Here is a 16,742-nt window from a genome sequence, read left to right as displayed (position 1 = left end):
GCATCCAATATGCTAAAGCGTTTCCTGAAGGGCTCCAGTAATGGTAAGAGTAGGAGCCACCGTCACGCGCCAGGAAATGGGGTTTCATCTTATGACACGCCTAGTAGTAGGCTGAGTCTTGGTGGGCAATCCGTGTCTCCTGATGGGGATTCGAGTCGTAGCTCGGGTCGCTTGGGGGAGTCCTCTCGGTCGGGGTCGGCCCGGTCACAGAAGCACGGCGTGGAGGGCTTCATGGGCTTCCTCAAGACGACTTTGGGAGGGCAGAAGAGGAGGCAGGGGCCATCCACTAGAAGGAGGATGCCATATTATGTCGATGATGATGAGGTCTCCTGTAGGTCGGGTCTGAGGATAGCTTAGTCACTTACACTACTTGCCGGTTAATACCGTCAGTTGAGTGACTCGATGTTCTATTAAATAGATTTTCGAGTGAGAGTGGTATGGGTCGGGTCTGTTCCCTGAACTAGGTTGGTGATGCATATTTCCTGTAGCTTCTTACACAGCCTCCCCTGGGTATAGTGAGTTCTCCCACGTCCAGGATGCAGAGGATATCCTAGGGTCGAATGACGGCAAGTGTACGTATAGTAGCAGAATGCCCTATAGTATGCCTCGTTGTAGTTTCTATCGGTGGAGTCTTTGGTAAGGGTGGTGGCGAAGAGGAGGAAGAAGAAGAGGAGGCGGACTGCTTTGAAAGCCAGATGGATCAGCAGACCCCCTTGGGCCCTGATCCCAGGACATGTAGCCTCCTCATGGAGTACAGACATCTCCAAGTGGGTAGGTTGCTGAGTTCACTAGGAGGAGTAGGCGATGTTTGGGTAGGACAATGCCCCAAGGGGCCTCTATGTCTGTCCGGATGCCCAGGACCTCCTCATCTGGCACTGTGTGCTCATACTACGGCAAGTAGGTAGCGGTAGTCGAGCATAGGGGAGTGGTGATGGTAATAGGGCCATTATAAAGGAGCCATTCTGAAGTTTATATTGCGGATTTCGGAAGACTATCCTGACTCGGCCCCGACGGTCCAATTCATCACCCGCGTCTATCACCCTCTAGTCGAGGAGGCCTCTGGCATGTTGGTGGGAGCAGCCTCGTCAATGTCCTTCTCGTGATCGCACTGTGTAGGATATCTCTCTGGCCTTCCCCACTTGGCAGCCTGGTCGGGACTATGCGGTATTGGTCCTTGCCTTTGTCAAGAAGGTACCATCGCCTCTTCCTTCTTTGCTGGCTTTCTAGGACGATTGTTAGATATTCTATAGGAGTGATCTCATAGGGTGGCGTGGGGGTGAGGAATGGGTGCCGAACCCTGCAGCTCTGAGGGCTTTTAACATGGCATTTGAGCAGGGGGATAAGACCTTTCAAAGGGAAGTTGATAAATGTATAATGGAGAGCCAACGGTACTACTGGGCCTACAGCCGCTCGAGATAGGCTGTGATCGGTGTGTGGGTATCAGCTGCCTCATCTGTAGTCCACCCAGGGAGCTGCTGCGTGTTGATTCCTTCCTATTTCATTTTCCTCATAGGGAAGTGTTCTTGTCGTCCTCTTCCCTCCCCGGCTGTACACTGGTATTCAAGGAATATGACGATGCCACAGAGTCGGCCCATTCGATGATATCAGCAGCCCTCCGCAACATGCCCGAGGAGCTGGTTGGCCCTCAGAGGACTCAGGCCTTTTGTGATTGGCTCACCGAGAGGTTCATCCCGCGTTGCGAGGCTCAGCGACAGGAGTCCACGCGGGACCAGCCTGAGATCAAGCAGCTCTGGACTGGGCCTGAGGACGAGCAACAAGGGGAACGCTCAGTGGAGGTAATGGTGGCGAGAAGTGGACCTGACTTGTATCTTCCACACTGGAGCCTCGGATTCTTCTTAGTCTGAGAGTCCAGGCTCGATTCGGAGTCCATCTGGCAGTTACCGTCAAAGGAAGAAAGGCGTCGCTTCAGAGGCACCAATTATGGCTAACGACACTCCATGATCAATCAACAAGCATTACTCAACTGGTGGAGTCTTGTGTTGGAGGGGGAGGGCATGAAGACGTCTTCATGCCGGTAGAAGGTATCCGCTTGGTATGTCCTCGGATCCCGAAGAGGTCCCGTCGAACCCCTCTCAAGAGTGGTTGGTGAAGAATGGTGGAGTCCTTCTAGTGTTAGAGTTCCCTGTGGGCTCCTACTTTGGGATTGATAAACACGTGTGGCAGGTAGGAAGACTGTGTAACCAGGCCTCCTCCTCCTCCTCCTCCTCACTGACGTCTGTTATCAGGTTGGTCCGCGCTTTATGGGCGTCCATCTTATCCCCTACGGTGTTCACTATGTCTTCTACTCAGAGGAAGAGATGTCCCCTCGGACGGGATTCTTCGTGGTGAGTATCCGCTCGAGAATGTGTGTTCTGTTCACGCCTGTGTTAGGTCTTCGGGCCCAATCGGCCGCGTATACAAGTCCGACGATGGAGCCCTGAGACGGTAGAGTTGCTGGCGGTGGGCCCCCAAGAGACTAGCAAGTACGCGTTCATGTTCGAAAATCAGAGGATGTTCGCGGACCAGCTCGGTCCCTATCCGAGAGAGGGCTGGGCTCAATGGAAAGAGAATACACTATTTATTACTCCGGAAGTGATCTCGAAGTTGCAACCTGTTAACGCGGGCCGACTGATAAAATCGTCTGAGGCACCAGGGGCTGAGAAGGCTTCTGTTGAGGGGGAGACTCCAGTGGTCTTCTGGACGGACATACCTCGATTCACGTCGACACGGCATACAGGGTCGGAGCTTACGGCAGCGGCGATGGACAGGTCTGAGGTCCTTGAGGAGATACTAGGGACTCTTCGTCAGCCGAAGGACCTTCTGGGGGAACTGCAGGCGGCCTTTGTGGTGTTCATGTTGGGACAGAGTTATGAAGCCTTCGAGCAGTGGAAGGCCCTTGTGGGCCTGTTCGCGGAAAGTGAAGGAGCCATGGATGGTAATGAGGACCTCTTCAACTCCCTATACAGGGTGCTATTCAATCAGCTCCAGCAGATGCCTGATGATATGCTACTGTTGGACGATGGTAGTAGTAGTTTCGTAGTGCATCATTTTCGACGAATCGTGGAGAACGGTAGCGCGCGCCCAGCACTAGCAAAGAGAGCGGGATATTTAAAGAAATTATGTGAGAATAGATTTGGAGAGAGCTGCGCTGAAGTCGTTGGAGTGGAGGAGGGAGAAGATGCTCCTGTAGTGGTGGATTCTGAAGCTCAGTATTACCTTTGATCCGGGTTCGATCCCTCCACCCCGCATTTTCTACCATATACTACTAGGACTAACCATACCTGTGATAGTTTCTGAAGCCTCTCTCTGCTGTTGAGTGTATTCATCCTCATCCCATGTGGCCTCTAGTTTGTCCTTCTTCTTGTTCTCCTCGTCTTTTTCTTCCTCTCTATGCCACGTGTAGGCAATCGTAGACGTAAGGCCAGAGTCCAGCAGAAGAACATTGAAGAGGTATCATTGGTGTCACTGCTTCCTCCTGGTCTCATCAGTGTTGTTGGTAGTCGGAAGAAGCTCGTCGTAACACCCCTAGATGTATTATCATTCGAAGAGGGCAGGTGGTCCAAGCAGTCCAGGACTTGGTCACCGACTTGAGGCAGGTCATGAGCCCCAACGTGGCCAGTAAACTCAGGTGAGATCCCCGCTGTACAGGCAGGCTCGGCGGTAGAGGCTGTTGTTAGGGAGTCTCGAAAGAACAAGATGCAGGACTTTGTGGCGGTGTCGGGGATGTTTGGAGTGTCCCATCTGCTCCAGCTCACCCAGACGGACGTATCCCCTTACCTTAGGATCACTCGAATGGCCCAGGTAAGCAGGCTCCCTATTGCTCTTCCCACTCGGCTCTTCTAAGCACGCTAGTGAGAGAGATCTCATGTACTGTGCCTAGGGATGAGGGAATCAGTAAAATCATTAACGTATTTTCTGCAACTAGCGCACATTATTCTATCAACACTCAGTGACTTCGTCAAGAGATACGCTATTGTCTTGCAGGGTCCAACTCTTACGTTCCAATTGATGGAAGCCTCCCTGCAGACGGATGTGCGTCGCTCCCAGAGGAGGCCCAAGGTTGGCTCTATGCGGGATTATGCTCAAGCCCCGATGGTGGTTCTCAACGGCTTCGGTAATACCTCCTTAACGACCCTCTTCGCCATCCATTTGAATGCCAGGGGCGGCTGCGAAGAAGTCCCCTCATCTAGAGCTGTGTGGTACCATGCTGAAGTCACTGTTCCCTAGCATTGACCCGAAGACTGTTGATGTAAGTATCGCTACATGGAGGAGGGGCACTCGGCAGATCCTCTTGCAGTTACAAAGTTGCCGTCGAGTGGTCCTCTTTAACTACGACGAGGAGTCTAACACTATCAAGATGAGACACTACCAAATCAAACTCAAGAATGCCTCTATCTCGAGTGAGGCATCAGCTCAATGCTTATCTCGATTATGGCATGCTTGTTAGGGAATGTGAGGAAGATCGTATCGAAGTCCAGCAGGAAGACCTCACCGAATCTGGCCAAACTGGCGGCGGCTGGTGAGTTCCTCCTCTCTGTGGCTAAGCGTGCCTGAGATCGATGATTCAGGAGATGTATTGGATAGTTCGTGTCACTTGGATGGGGTGTCCGACAGCGAGTTCGAGGACGGTGACACCGTCGGGCCTCTCCCGGGTCGAGCCCGAGAGCCTGGAAGCCACTATAGGAAGAGTAAGTAGGGAAGGCCGCGTTGGCTTAGTCTCTGTACAACAGCGTTCGGGTGGACTACACATGAGCGTTGTTATGGATTTCTATTAGGACGCCAAGACACGAACGAGGTTAGTGTTGGCCTTGCTGAGCTCGGCCCTCGTCTTACTCTTCAACTGGTAAGGGGGAGATCACAAGCAAGTGGATTGAGTTGTTGGCATGCAGGTGAAGGCTGAGGCTGGACTGCCCAATCAGGCGGAAGTGATTTACCATCGTGATGTTACCAAATCAGCTGAGGAGCAGGATAAGCTCAATAGGGATGCCAAGATGAAGGCGTAAGATAGCCTACAGGGTCATCGGATGGGATAACGCTAACGGTAGGGCCCTCCGAGAGAAGCGTCTGAAGGAAGCAGAGCAGCTCCGCCAGAAGCGGCAGGAGGAGGAAAAGAAGAAGCATGAGCGAGCGGAGGTGAAGACTTGAGGGATGAATATCTAACATTGGAAGATGCCTACATTCTCTCAGCATAAGACCCAAGAGTTGGTTGAGAAGTATCGCAAGGAGGCCGGCTCGGATGATGAAGATGACGAGACTGAGGCCTTTGCTAGGGGCCAGAAGCGAAGCATGGAGCAGGGTACGGCCTGGGTGTAGGAGGGGAGATGCTGAGGGACTATATCCTCAGGTGCCTCCAGTGGCGTGGTGGAGTTCGGCGATGATGACGGCTCAGCTTATAAGAGACATCGAGGTAGGCGAGATTAATGGCGCCTTACTGGGATGGGGTCAACAGGCTTGGGCAGGTTCTGGTAAGGGGAAGGGAGGCAAGGGCGGCAAGGGCGGCAAAGGGGGTAAAGGAGGGAAAGGAGGAAAAGGAGGAAAAGGGAAAGGAAAGCGGATGGGGGTGATAAGAACATTGTGCAAAAGTCCGTCGTCGGAAGTCTTCTGTGTTAGGTTCTCGAGAAGTTCCACAGATCGCAACAGAAATAACTCGACTAAGTTGATCACTATACGAACGTAAATTACTCCTTACCAAAATCTGTACGTCTTGCGTTGTTAGTAATACAGTAGTCGGAGTGGAAGAAAACGAACGACTGCGATATTCAACATGCCGTTCGGGAAATTGAGTTTCCTATCGCCACGATAATGAAAATGAGTTGGCTTCAAAGCCTCATCGTACGAAGGGGGTTTCCAAATGTGAATCAGCGGGGTTCTACTGCTTCGATCTCGAATCTCCGAGAGATAAGTGTGTGGAAAGTTCCCCTTTGGAATATGTCCATATATCATATGTGATGTATGTACAGCCACTTTACACACGTGATCTCACTGGAGTCAACAGTGGAAACTATACCTATAGTGCACCGATTTGGATAGCGCTCACACTGCAGGACATACGTGCTCTCCATCCCTGACTATTTAGAAACGACACGGAGTATCATGAGTTGAGAACGCACGGGTAATGGATGCTAAGTATCGGACAGGCAGTTCTCGCTGTATCGTAACACAACGCTGTCCATCAAATTCGAAAGTCAATTATAAAGAGTAAGAAATACAGCTTACATGGCCATCGTACCGATATTATAATAATAACAAAGAGATAACTTGTTGCTTTCCAAACATGATGGCCATGGGTTCCTCAATCACAACTATCTACTGTGAGGAATTGCGGAATCGAACGCTGAATCTGGCGGCCATCCCCTTCCACAGACATCACTGTCCAACGGACTGACTTTATATAAGACGAATGCGAGATGAGTGAGATAATGAGAGAACTCAATTACACTGTGAGAATGACCGTAGCGGAGGAACCGATGATATGATCAGATGATCCCTCCATGTGGAAACTGAAATTTCTCTATAACAGCATGGCAGATTTCCAGCTCCCTGGGAAAGTACTCAGACTGTCCGAGAACACCATGAGCTGACTGACCAGCGAGTGGATCGGTTAGAAAATGATCAGAACCTGATCATCAGATACGAGCGAACTCTCCACAGCAGAATCAAGTCGGATGAAGTGTGATAAGTTATAGAGTTCAACTAGGTACCTGCGGTGCTAACGACGAACACTACTCGATATACTATCACGAAGATAAACATCGAGACGGATGGTCAGTTGAGACAGTCGTAACGCATCACATGACCCTCCTCAGTCACGATAGGAGTCGACCACCACTGGGCGAAGTGAAAGAGTCGCTGTCACCGTACACAATTGCTGAGGTGGTTCCAGCCACGACGTGATCCCTGACCATTGCCATGATACCCATTTCGAGTGTGTATTCAATTGTACTAACCACTAGACGATAGCGACTCGAAGGAGTCACTAGCGAGTCGCTGTCGGTCGACGTGGGTCACGGTGACCCGGTCAACTATCATTAAACCTCTTCAAGAAGCATACAATTTGGTACATATCAAAGTCATGACATTTCTACAACTGTCATTAGGGAAATGGGTGATGGATGCTAGCTGAGAACAGTCATGAACAGCAGGAGATTGACTACTAACTCACTCAAGTGTACAAGAAAAAAGCAGTCACTGCGACGTAACCAATACAGGCTGCATGGTATGCCTGCAGGATAAAGAGGAGGAGAAGAAGAAGAGGTATAATTATCAGGATCATACACACACACGACGGAGACGACGACGACAACGAGGTCGGCTTCAAAGTAGTTCAATCACATGGGTAGATTCCGTGGCATCGGGGGTAACGACGGCTGAAGACAAACAGAAGACAGACTATGATAGCAGCAACCCTACCAGCAGACGGGATCGACACAAGGGACATGCCGGGACGTGAGCCATGGCGATCCATCTAAGGAAAGAAAAAGGCTAACGAGGGAGGGCCTGGGGCCTGTACACGTGCTTACTTGCGTACACACTCTTCGTGGAATAGATGGCCACACTTGAGTACCGTAACAACATCATCAGTAGTGTATGACGAGAGACACACAGAGCAACAGCAACATGAGGAGGAGGAGCGGTCATCATGTGGCATCACTAAGGTGAGGGAGGGGGTTCGTCATCACGTAACAGTAGAGGTACTACTCACTATTACAGACCCCTTCAGTGAGACTACTAGCCTCCTCCGGTGTGATGCATGCTGGAGTGGCATCAACCTAAAAGGAGTATATCCAATAACGATACCTTTGGTGGGGTCTACGGAGGCGGTCAACCAGTGTCTAAACGACATTCTAGATGATGAGCTTTCCAGAAGCATGCCGGCCCTGCTGTTGTCGTGATGGGATGATGGAGTGCTTGCATCAATCGGTAGATCATCATACATAGAGTGGGCTTGCTCTTTCGTCAGGTGCACCTGGTTGGCACCAGGACAGATGCTGAGGTGTAATGATTACATAAATAACGAAGCCCATTGTGGCTAGGGCCATGCATAGGCTCCCGAACATAATAATAGCGTCCATGTCAGCGTCGTATTCGATCCTTATATCACCACCACTAACGAGCTCTGACATTCGTAGTGCAATGACGACTGACTACCCCCCGCAAAAAAATTGACAACTGAGCTAAAGCCAAGGAGTAGTAGGAAATCAAACGTACTAAGGTGGGGGCAAAAAAGGTAATACTTGATTAGATAAAGAACAAGTCCGCTGATGAGATGTTAAAGTACGGTAACGATACCCCCATGGGAGCTATTCAACTGTACCTAGAGGGCGTACATGGGAGGAAAACACGGCAGGGTGATCCCTACCTCAAGAGTAGAAGGCAGACATTGACGGCAGAGTGGACAAGATGGATGTCTGTGAGCAGCAGCACGATTGACCCATCTAAAGATGAGATAGTGCAATAGACAAGGTAACAGGAAGACTACTTCTCGAGGCACTCTAGATGGAATAGATGATGGCAGGGGAGCTCGGTGACTGTATCGATGTCCTCATACTGTGATAGACATATAGGGCAGTCGTGTTGGGCATCATAGAGTGAACCTAAGGGCCGCTGCTTACTGGGCTACAGCAGCCGCCTCATCCTACCTCTAGCCAAGTCCTTCAACAACACGGATGAACATCGGAGTCGTCGCCGAGCCTACAAGGGAGATCAAGCTCAGCAAGGAGGAGTTCATCATATTCACCTGGCGAGGGCCGCCGACCCATCCGGGCCCGTGACGGAAGATCCTGATCGCTCGGTATGCTACGAGGCGTGCCCTAAGCCCAAGGCCACTAGAGTGCTGCTGACTGTAGTGTTCCACATGCCCATCGTCATAGGGTCCTGTAGAGAGCTCAGCGTACTCGACATCGTCATATGTGAGGCATAAATGGGCGACATACACCTGAGCTGTGGTCTCCACTGAGGGCTTTACTCGATAACTATGCTTACTAGGGTGATGAAACAAGTAACAGAGAGAATCAATAGTACGGCTAATAAGATAAGGATTCGCGCCATACTCTCCTCTGCCTCCTCTGGCGTGGTATCGGCGATAAAGGAGCCACTAAGGAGACAGGCTTGAACCATGTAGGGAAGGATGAAGGCACTATGCATACATACTGATGATGAGGGAAGACGATTGGCCCATTGTGGGAAAACGCGACAATCTAGGAAGACAAGATTAGATCACTTAAAGTGGTCGTAAAATAGGCGCCGCACTCACTCTGGCAAGGGGGAATGTAACCGATGACGACGACCTTGGTAAAGGATGAAGACAATACTACACCGCACAAGCTCGAGCATGTAACTAAAAGCGCATGCCGGTACCATCACATAGGATGAGATCAGACAGCATTACATCACGACGACACGACGGACAGCTGCGGGGGGAAGGACCATAGCGCATCCACCTGAAAAGGATGGGGGAGGGACGATGAGGATATAGTACTTTCGGAAGCAAGCCTCGTGGAAGACGTGACTGCAGCCTAGTTCAGCAATGGCATCTTCAGCACGAAAATCTTCCAAACATATGGCACAGAGCCTGAAAAGGCGCCTAGACTTGAAACCATCAGGATGCGGGAATCGGCTCACATTTCGTCAGATTGTTTACCCTTCACATTTGAATACGAAAAGAAGTTCTGAGGAATGAGGCCGCCCATGGAGTCTGTTCATACGACTGCGACTACCGTTATTCGTATGTCGGAGTTATGCCAGTTGGGTGGGTTAGATGAGAACCCTCGACCACTCTGATGACCCCAGCCTAGTCGGAATGACAACTGCACTCTTACCTGAGAAGCAGGAAGGAGGTAGCAAGTCGGAGGCAACTATCGCTAGTACCAGAAGTGCTGCTAGAGGGAGCAAAGAGATCAATGCGAGGAAGACTAGCCATGCTAGCATGGACCTCTTGAGGTCAGAGAATGACAATGAAAATCTACGCAATACATGATCAAGGCACGCTGGTATCCACTCTGTTGTAACACACTCGGAGGGCAACATAGCTACTACTACTACTACTACTACTACTACTACTACTACTACTACTACTACTATTACTACTACTACTACTACTACTACTACTACTACTACTACTACTACTACTACTACTACTACTACTACTACTACTACTACTATTACTACTAATCCCCCCAGTGAGATAAATCACCAGCACAACACTATATGGATGGCAACGGAATAGCGGGTAGAACATCACTACACATACATCTTGTTACATGCTTCACGTATGATGAAGATAGCCGAGATCGAGACTTAGGACCTAGTCCATGCGAGAAGTATACCCCCAAGCAATACTGTCCAAAGAGGGTGAAGTCTATAATAGATATCTCATCAAAATGCCATACGTAGTATCATCTGTATATTGGTGTCTATTTATATGTCTAATTGTAAAATGAATCGTCAGTAATATCTCACCTCAATAGTTCATATTGTTATTACTATCAATTGGAGAATACCTGATAAAGTTTCACCTGTGATATGAAAAACACTAGTGAAAAACTTACTTCACAGTTCACTTTGCGAAAAACAATTGTGTTATCGGTGTTCGCGGAAACACATACATCTTATATTTTACATGGGGTATTACACCTCACCGTAAAACGAGTGAAACTCCAACATTATAAACACTCCTCGTCAAACTCGGCGGTGAGCAATTCAAGGGTTGCCACCCAATCGGGACCACACTACCTCACGTGCCCTATTAGAATACACCATGCAACATTCCTATGGATAATACCCATAACAAGTGCAGGAAAATCACTCTGGTAGTCAGCGAGGACCTGATTCCAGTGATTCTAGATGGAAGTACCTCCTGAGGATGAGGAAGATACAAACACCATCACTGTGAATATGGGTGATCTACTAACCGGGCATACTCCTCCTTGGAGACCTGTGAGAAGCGCATCGAGTCGAAGGACGACAACACTCTGCGTTGCTGCTGTTGTTGTTAATAATAACTGTGAACACTACACAACAACTGCTTGCTGATAGTCATTGTATGATAATACAACAGGAAACATATCATCGGAACAAGGAACGAAGCGATAATCCGCTCCACCCTAGCCGGCTGTACAATAAGAGTGGTAGTAGTAGTAAAGAGCACTAAAACCAATACTAAAAACGGCGAACGATACTGCAACGGTGTTGCGATTCCGCACAACCGACGCTTGTAATGGAGGGGAGAGGGCTATAGCCTTGATTCTTAGGCTAGCAGTATTGGGGCTTCTCTCAGTGTAGTGTTAAGAAAGGCGACACCATAGTAATAGTAGTAGCAGTACGAGGACTATTAATGCCCTCAGTAGCTCAAAAAACGAAGGGATAGATATATTACGAATATTCAATCATACCATAACTCGCTGAATGGTCTGATATACGAGTGATACCACACTGTGTTAAACAGGAGGAGGAGGAAGGCTTAGCAGGTTGTGATAGCAGCAAAGTGTAGTGACGAGAAAAATTCAGAAAAATGCTTGCATTACACAAGAGTGTTGTCTGCTACTACTGCTAGTGGCACAACAGTACCATATAAAGACTAATATTGGGCGAATCCGAATGCATCTGGTGAGAAACCACCAAAGTAGTTCTCATTCTGAAATCGAGTCGCTAAGGACGGTAACTCCATAGCCGGCCCGGCGGCATCGGTCTCCGGAATAGTGGGGAACAGCCCTTCCTCGCTACCTGTACTACTGGTAGTAGTACTCGTTGTTGTTGTAGTGGTAGTACTATTGGTTTTAGTCTTACTAGACTTCCGAGGCTTACGATGCTTTCGACCCTTGCTAGAGGCCCGTGAGCTTCCCCCACCGTTGATTCCCTTCAGTGCTGCCACCAACTCTCGTATCTCCTCTTCCGATGCATGGTTCTCTTTGGCTATCAGCATTTCCTCCCTATCACGAACTGACTCCGCCAAAGTCTTCCGCAAAGGCCCATAAACACGCCTTTTATTCACGTATACAGTCGAGATGTACCCACCTGAATTCTTCCAGACCCCAGGGGGCGCAGCATACTCCTTTTTACGCATGGAATTCAGCATCATATAGGGGCTAAGACCACCACTCTGCTGTAAGGTAGGACGCTGTGTCGGAGGAGGAGGCAAGCTACCACCAGCACTAGGAGCAGTCAGTCCACTTCCCCACAGAGCATCACCATCATACTGCTGAGATTCCGCAGCTCTAGCCCTCTTTGGAGCCGGCTGCTGTTGTTTGTGGTCATCATCATTGTAGTCCTGTACAGCGGCCTGCGGCAGAGTGAGTGGGTCAACACACCTGGCAGCTATTATACGGCTCAAGGCATCGAGTCCGGGCTCCTGGCCGATCGTTGATAATACGCTATCGGACGGGGAGTTGACGAACGCGGTAGACAAACCCGTAGAGGGGAGACCAGCACCTAGGAAGCCCGAGGCACTTTGCTGAGGAGTAGAAGTAAGAGCAGCATTCGGGGCCTCTAGAGCACTTAGTGGGGGAACGGCACTAAAAGGAGGTGAGGACATACCATAGGCAACATCACTTGACGAACAAGTCGATAGAGTCCCACTAGGGGAGGTAGGCAGCTCTAGTCCCGGGCCTTGGGACGATGGGGGCTGTGGTAGGGTAGTAGGGGTGTCGAAGGGGAGGTCCAAGACAACAGTCGGGTCCTCTGTCTTATCCCATGATGTTAATGACAAATCATCATTCAAAGCCATTGTGAAGCCAATCGAACTGCTTATGATGAAGTTCCTAACGACGATGTGACTCACACTGACTGACACGACCACTATGCCCTACTCGAATGATCTTTCAATTCATTTACTTGTACTCCGATAAGCGATAGTAATGGATACACTACGAGATGGTGTTAGCGTATACTATTACGCCATAGTTCACAGGAACAAGAGTCTACCGAGGGCACTGGCCATCACAAGGTCGACCCGATGACGATAAGCATGGACTACATGCTGTTAGGGAAGAAAGGTCAATAGAACTCGAAATATTTTCGAGCTTGATATCAATTTGGATTTCGATGCTCTCGACACCCAGGAGATCCCTCTAAAAGACTTGGCAGAATCGCGGATGATGTCAGAAAGCACTTCTAAGACAGGGAATGCGAAGCTCAAGATCTAAGCCCGCTGATGCACAAAGACCGTTTTAAAACATGCGAAAAAATCCGATTCGATTAATCGTTTCACGACTTTTTTACGCACCTATAATCGTCGTGTTGTCTTTGGATTTAAACTTTAGGACAATCTAGTACAACTCTATCTCCTGTATACGATCATCTTATTCTGTGAACCCTTACTCTCATTCTCATTAGCTACGATAGCCATTATGGTACGATACAGCGGAGAGAAATACAACTGCCTTATTTGCATTTATTGTTAGCAAATAGATTAGTTTCCCCACATCAGCCTGACAACACGCACATATGAGCTCCTCGTAGGATACGAACCGCTGCAAGTGCGATATAAGGTATGATCGTCTCAGTTCATGAACTGGCCTTCTAATCCCCCCTCAGTGGATGTTCCTAGAACCCTAGTGATCCCTGGCATCATCATCTCCTAGTTCGCGTTCACTACTGCCCTTGTAATTCATATCAGATCCTAACAACGCGTCGTATCAAACACACCTCTTTTATATGAGACTGTATTCTTTCGTGTGTAGCTACTTAGTGGAGAACGCTACTTGTAGGGGTACTACTAGTAGTCTAGCGCTAGCGTTGTGTGTTTTCGTGCATCGTATCGATGAAATTGATAATAATTAGAACGACTAAGGGGCATCGTTGAACGTTAGTGGCTAGGTCGAGGGGTGAAACTTAATCGGACTGTACTGAGAGCTCGATATTCGATCAACTCCTAGTGTGGCATCTTCAGCTTCGTTAATGCAATCCCGCCTAGCGTTCGAGAGAGATCCTCATAGTGTGGCCGTCTGAGAGTTTGGCCATCCTGTCGAGTTGTGTGGATAGAGGCCTTGCCATCTCTACTCCAGTATGTCCTACATCCAATGGGATGCTGATAACAATGCACACAGTCAGAACTTCAGCATCGCCACTCCTCCAGGCTCTAAGGTGGGCTCTTCAGAGGAGTGTAGTCGTCTCCTCAAAGAGCTACATCGACGGAAGCTCACCGAGACCAGAATGGCTGATGAAATCGATCAGCTTGAGCGGGAGAGGGCTGCCCTTAAAAGCCAACTAGCAGAAGTAACAAACGCTAATTTCAGTGCGTCCAAGCAATCCTTTTTCAGGCAGCCGACAGCCTCCGTGAACGGCAGCGCGAATTGGCTTCTGCATCAACTGATCTTGAGGTGTCTCGTGCGGGGGAACGAGGGGCGGTATGTGAAGCGGAAAGGTCCCGCAGCGAACTGGACAAGTTGCGCGTCGAAAATGCCCGACTCAAACGAGAACTGGAAGATAGAATTCGCGATGGCGCACTTCTTGTTGTTGACAGAGAGAACACCATACGACATCTCCAGCAAGCCCTTCATAGTGCCATATCATGGGCATTAGAGAACGATGAAGCCGGTGCGGTACTGGAGCAGGCACCTAGTAGTACTGATGTCAAAGCATCTACCTCCTCGACAACATTGGATGTGGACCTTGGTTGGGCTCCGAGTGAAATTATGGACTACTTTGAGACCTACGACACGAGTGAGTGTTCTTCCACTATGCGTAAGTGTACTACACCTGTGAGATCGATACTGCAAACGGAGCCGAGGAGCTCATTGAGGTCAAGGAGGAGTGGTCTTGAAGATAGTGGTGTACTTGACTTGAGGTCCTCCCCAGGATGCGTTAGCGAAGCTGCTTCTTCTCGCGCATCCAATAGATCAGCAGATATGGACTCGCACGATTCGAGCAATTGTAGTACTAACCCTGGAATGCCAAATGGCAGACCGAAGTTCTCACTAGGGCCGGTGAGCAGAGAGCCTCGTCGACGGCGTGTGAAGAATACCGATGCTGGGGCTGTTCCTAATGCATGCCCTACTCAGTGATCATTGACCTTACCGTCTACTCCTCTATTGTCGAGTTTGAGTTTTCCTCCTGAATGTAGCAATATCGAGATATTCTTTTCAGCTTAACGAGTCATCACTGCCTTCAGTGAGATCATTATGGAGTACAGTTGGAGAGTCTACTGCTTACCAACTAGGAAGGGCATAGTGGACTACACTGCAGCAGCTGGGTGGGACGGTAAGGTTAAGCTATGGAGCTGAGTCTGTGTAGTATGCCACTTGGTGAAGTATGTAAGTAGTAAAAGGGAAAGCGGCTGATGCTATCTATCCGCGCCAGATGTCCTTTCTATGGTTCTGGTCTCCGAGCGCGAGAAATACTATATTCTTACATCCATCATTCTAGCTTCAAAAAACTTGTGCGAAAACAAGTTTTGGCGGAAAATGTCCAACCCGGGGACTAACTCCAGGATAGAGTTTGGTGCGCGATTCGAGATCTATGACTACCAAATGACCATGACGAGCGCAATTGAAAATCACTTCTGATCATCACATCTCCAAAACGATCATTATTTCCCAACATCACAATCAAAAGATGCGGGCTAATCGAGCTCCGCCACTTCGTCACGAAGGCCTAGTAGTACATGCTCGCCTGTCGTGGATGATTCATCAGCAATAATGATAACCATCATCATACTCATTAACCAGGGAGGGGTACGAGTGGTGTGGGGACGGCAAGGGCTGTCAGAGCTCCCATTTGTCTGTGAGTTTAGTTAGTTTGTTGACATGACTGCGCGGGGTGGTATAAGTCTCCTTCGACAGAGTAGCAGAGTCGAATTACCCATGAGGAAGCTGAAGAAACAGAAGGCTAAGGGACGCTTCCAGCCCTCTGCCAAGAAAGTTGTAAGCCCTGCTCCTGGTTAGATGGAGTGCATGACTGTGTAGACCGATGCGATGGCCCCTGGCTCTGAGCTGGTACCCTACATTCCCCGCGAGTACGTACGCGTCACCACTCGCTTCTTCAGCAATCCAGAACAGGTGAGACTGCCCATCATATCACCGTCTTCTTATACGTCGCTGAAGTTGTGGTTGAGTATATCCCACTTAGATCGAGGCTCTTATGAACTTCATATTCTCTCCACTCAAGCCGGAGGATGCTGAGAGCGACAGGAAAGAGTATGAGGAGGAGATTGGACGCTTCCAGGACATGCAACGGAAGTACACTGAAAACTTTAGGTAGATCTAACTGCACTCCTCGAGGGTATCATCTTCTCCCTTTAGAAAACACGAGGAGGAAGCTGAACGCCTAGCACATGCAGCAATTGCCCAGCTGCCGGCTGAGCTATACGATGAGGCTATAAAGAGTGAGCCGGAAGCCCTTCCAAAGGAGCTCAAACTACACGTCATGTGATTGGCATTTGGCTGTGGAGTGGTATGGATAGACACGAGGCAGGTACCACAATCAATTCCGCCAAGACCTCACTGAACTGGAGCAGATTAAACTGCAACTCTTCCACAATTTGATGTGGGGTCGGGCCTGATGGGTATTCCCTGATGCGAGGGATCAGGTATATCCGTTACCCGCATTCCGAGCATAAACGAAGAAGTCCTGAGAAATTCTGGGTTCCAGAAAACAGAATCATGTCTCGACAGCAGGAGGCGGCCATGAAACAGAAGGAGGCAGTACATCGTCTGTCTGGCCGATGACGACGATGATGATTATGCATTACATGTTCTTTCGGAGTGTTTCAGAAGAGTTTCTGCTGGTCGTGTTGGTAGTGGCAAGGA

At 49.3% G+C, this 16,742-nt stretch overlaps 9 protein-coding genes across 9 annotated transcripts; 6 read left to right on the top strand and 3 right to left on the bottom strand.

The window, feature by feature from the left end:
- Positions 1 to 5: 5 nt before the first annotated feature.
- On the top strand, positions 6 to 1,949 carry Pmar_PMAR018069 (conserved hypothetical protein; the record flags this gene model as incomplete). Its single annotated transcript, XM_002780973.1, has 9 exons — positions 6 to 331; positions 489 to 572; positions 616 to 767; positions 817 to 897; positions 942 to 1,070; positions 1,117 to 1,191; positions 1,240 to 1,388; positions 1,514 to 1,796; positions 1,899 to 1,949. Exons 1-9 carry the CDS (start codon positions 10 to 12, stop codon positions 1,947 to 1,949), a joined length of 1,326 nt encoding a protein of 441 aa, XP_002781019.1. The 5' UTR covers positions 6 to 9.
- A 106-nt stretch (positions 1,950 to 2,055) lies between these two features.
- Positions 2,056 to 3,222, top strand: Pmar_PMAR018068 (conserved hypothetical protein; the record flags this gene model as incomplete). The annotated part of the gene is made up of 3 exons (XM_002780972.1): positions 2,056 to 2,184; positions 2,247 to 2,345; positions 2,392 to 3,222. The coding sequence occupies 3 exons, from the start codon at positions 2,056 to 2,058 to the stop codon at positions 3,220 to 3,222; spliced, it is 1,059 nt and encodes a 352-aa protein (XP_002781018.1).
- Positions 3,223 to 3,362: 140 nt separating this feature from the next.
- Pmar_PMAR018067 (RNA-binding protein, putative) lies at positions 3,363 to 5,656 on the top strand. Its single transcript, XM_002780971.1, has 15 exons — positions 3,363 to 3,450; positions 3,501 to 3,628; positions 3,678 to 3,801; positions 3,985 to 4,114; positions 4,161 to 4,249; positions 4,298 to 4,400; positions 4,448 to 4,519; positions 4,569 to 4,688; positions 4,776 to 4,843; positions 4,890 to 4,999; positions 5,046 to 5,133; positions 5,188 to 5,296; positions 5,345 to 5,407; positions 5,460 to 5,560; positions 5,611 to 5,656. Exons 1-15 carry the CDS (start codon positions 3,391 to 3,393, stop codon positions 5,644 to 5,646), a joined length of 1,401 nt encoding a protein of 466 aa, XP_002781017.1. The 5' UTR covers positions 3,363 to 3,390; the 3' UTR covers positions 5,647 to 5,656.
- Positions 5,657 to 8,359: 2,703 nt separating this feature from the next.
- Positions 8,360 to 8,594, bottom strand: Pmar_PMAR018066 (anaphase-promoting complex subunit, putative; the record flags this gene model as incomplete). The annotated part of the gene is made up of 2 exons (XM_002780970.1): positions 8,360 to 8,435; positions 8,480 to 8,594. Coding segments are annotated over 2 exons (191 nt in total), but the record flags the coding sequence as incomplete, so codon positions are not given.
- A 790-nt stretch (positions 8,595 to 9,384) lies between these two features.
- Pmar_PMAR018065 (hypothetical protein) lies at positions 9,385 to 9,689 on the bottom strand (the record flags this gene model as incomplete). The annotated part of the gene is made up of 2 exons (XM_002780969.1): positions 9,385 to 9,571; positions 9,622 to 9,689. 2 exons carry the CDS (start codon positions 9,687 to 9,689, stop codon positions 9,385 to 9,387), a joined length of 255 nt encoding a protein of 84 aa, XP_002781015.1.
- A 110-nt stretch (positions 9,690 to 9,799) lies between these two features.
- On the top strand, positions 9,800 to 10,225 carry Pmar_PMAR018064 (hypothetical protein; the record flags this gene model as incomplete). Its single annotated transcript, XM_002780968.1, has 2 exons — positions 9,800 to 9,939; positions 10,180 to 10,225. 2 exons carry the CDS (start codon positions 9,800 to 9,802, stop codon positions 10,223 to 10,225), a joined length of 186 nt encoding a protein of 61 aa, XP_002781014.1.
- A 1,350-nt stretch (positions 10,226 to 11,575) lies between these two features.
- Pmar_PMAR018063 (hypothetical protein) lies at positions 11,576 to 12,721 on the bottom strand (the record flags this gene model as incomplete). Its single annotated transcript, XM_002780967.1, has 1 exon — positions 11,576 to 12,721. The coding sequence occupies one exon, from the start codon at positions 12,719 to 12,721 to the stop codon at positions 11,576 to 11,578; it is 1,146 nt and encodes a 381-aa protein (XP_002781013.1).
- Positions 12,722 to 14,001: 1,280 nt separating this feature from the next.
- Positions 14,002 to 14,758, top strand: Pmar_PMAR018062 (gliding-associated protein 45, putative; the record flags this gene model as incomplete). The annotated part of the gene is made up of 3 exons (XM_002780966.1): positions 14,002 to 14,211; positions 14,256 to 14,658; positions 14,685 to 14,758. The coding sequence occupies 3 exons, from the start codon at positions 14,002 to 14,004 to the stop codon at positions 14,756 to 14,758; spliced, it is 687 nt and encodes a 228-aa protein (XP_002781012.1).
- A 982-nt stretch (positions 14,759 to 15,740) lies between these two features.
- Pmar_PMAR018061 (conserved hypothetical protein) lies at positions 15,741 to 16,661 on the top strand (the record flags this gene model as incomplete). The annotated part of the gene is made up of 6 exons (XM_002780965.1): positions 15,741 to 15,857; positions 15,900 to 15,992; positions 16,063 to 16,190; positions 16,236 to 16,361; positions 16,408 to 16,479; positions 16,523 to 16,661. The coding sequence occupies 6 exons, from the start codon at positions 15,741 to 15,743 to the stop codon at positions 16,659 to 16,661; spliced, it is 675 nt and encodes a 224-aa protein (XP_002781011.1).
- Between the last annotated feature and the right edge of the window lie 81 nt (positions 16,662 to 16,742).

Source organism: Perkinsus marinus (genome assembly GCF_000006405.1).
Source record: "Perkinsus marinus ATCC 50983 genomic scaffold scf_1104296943930, whole genome shotgun sequence".
NCBI classification, from domain to species: Eukaryota; Perkinsozoa; order Perkinsida; family Perkinsidae; genus Perkinsus; species Perkinsus marinus.
Note: the sequence above shows the minus strand (reverse complement) of the source record. Positions and strands in the feature narration are given on the sequence as shown.

Excerpts from the sequence above, each read along its gene's own strand:
- Pmar_PMAR018067 (XM_002780971.1), top strand. The coding sequence starts at position 3,391 with ATGCCACGTGTAGGCAATCGTAGACGTAAGGCCAGAGTCCAGCAGAAG. Across the intron at positions 3,629-3,677 it reads AACGTGGCCAGTAAACTCAG|GGAGTCTCGAAAGAACAAGA; the intron begins GTGAGATCCCCG and ends GGCTGTTGTTAG. Across the intron at positions 5,000-5,045 it reads AGGGATGCCAAGATGAAGGC|GGCCCTCCGAGAGAAGCGTC; the intron begins GTAAGATAGCCT and ends CGCTAACGGTAG.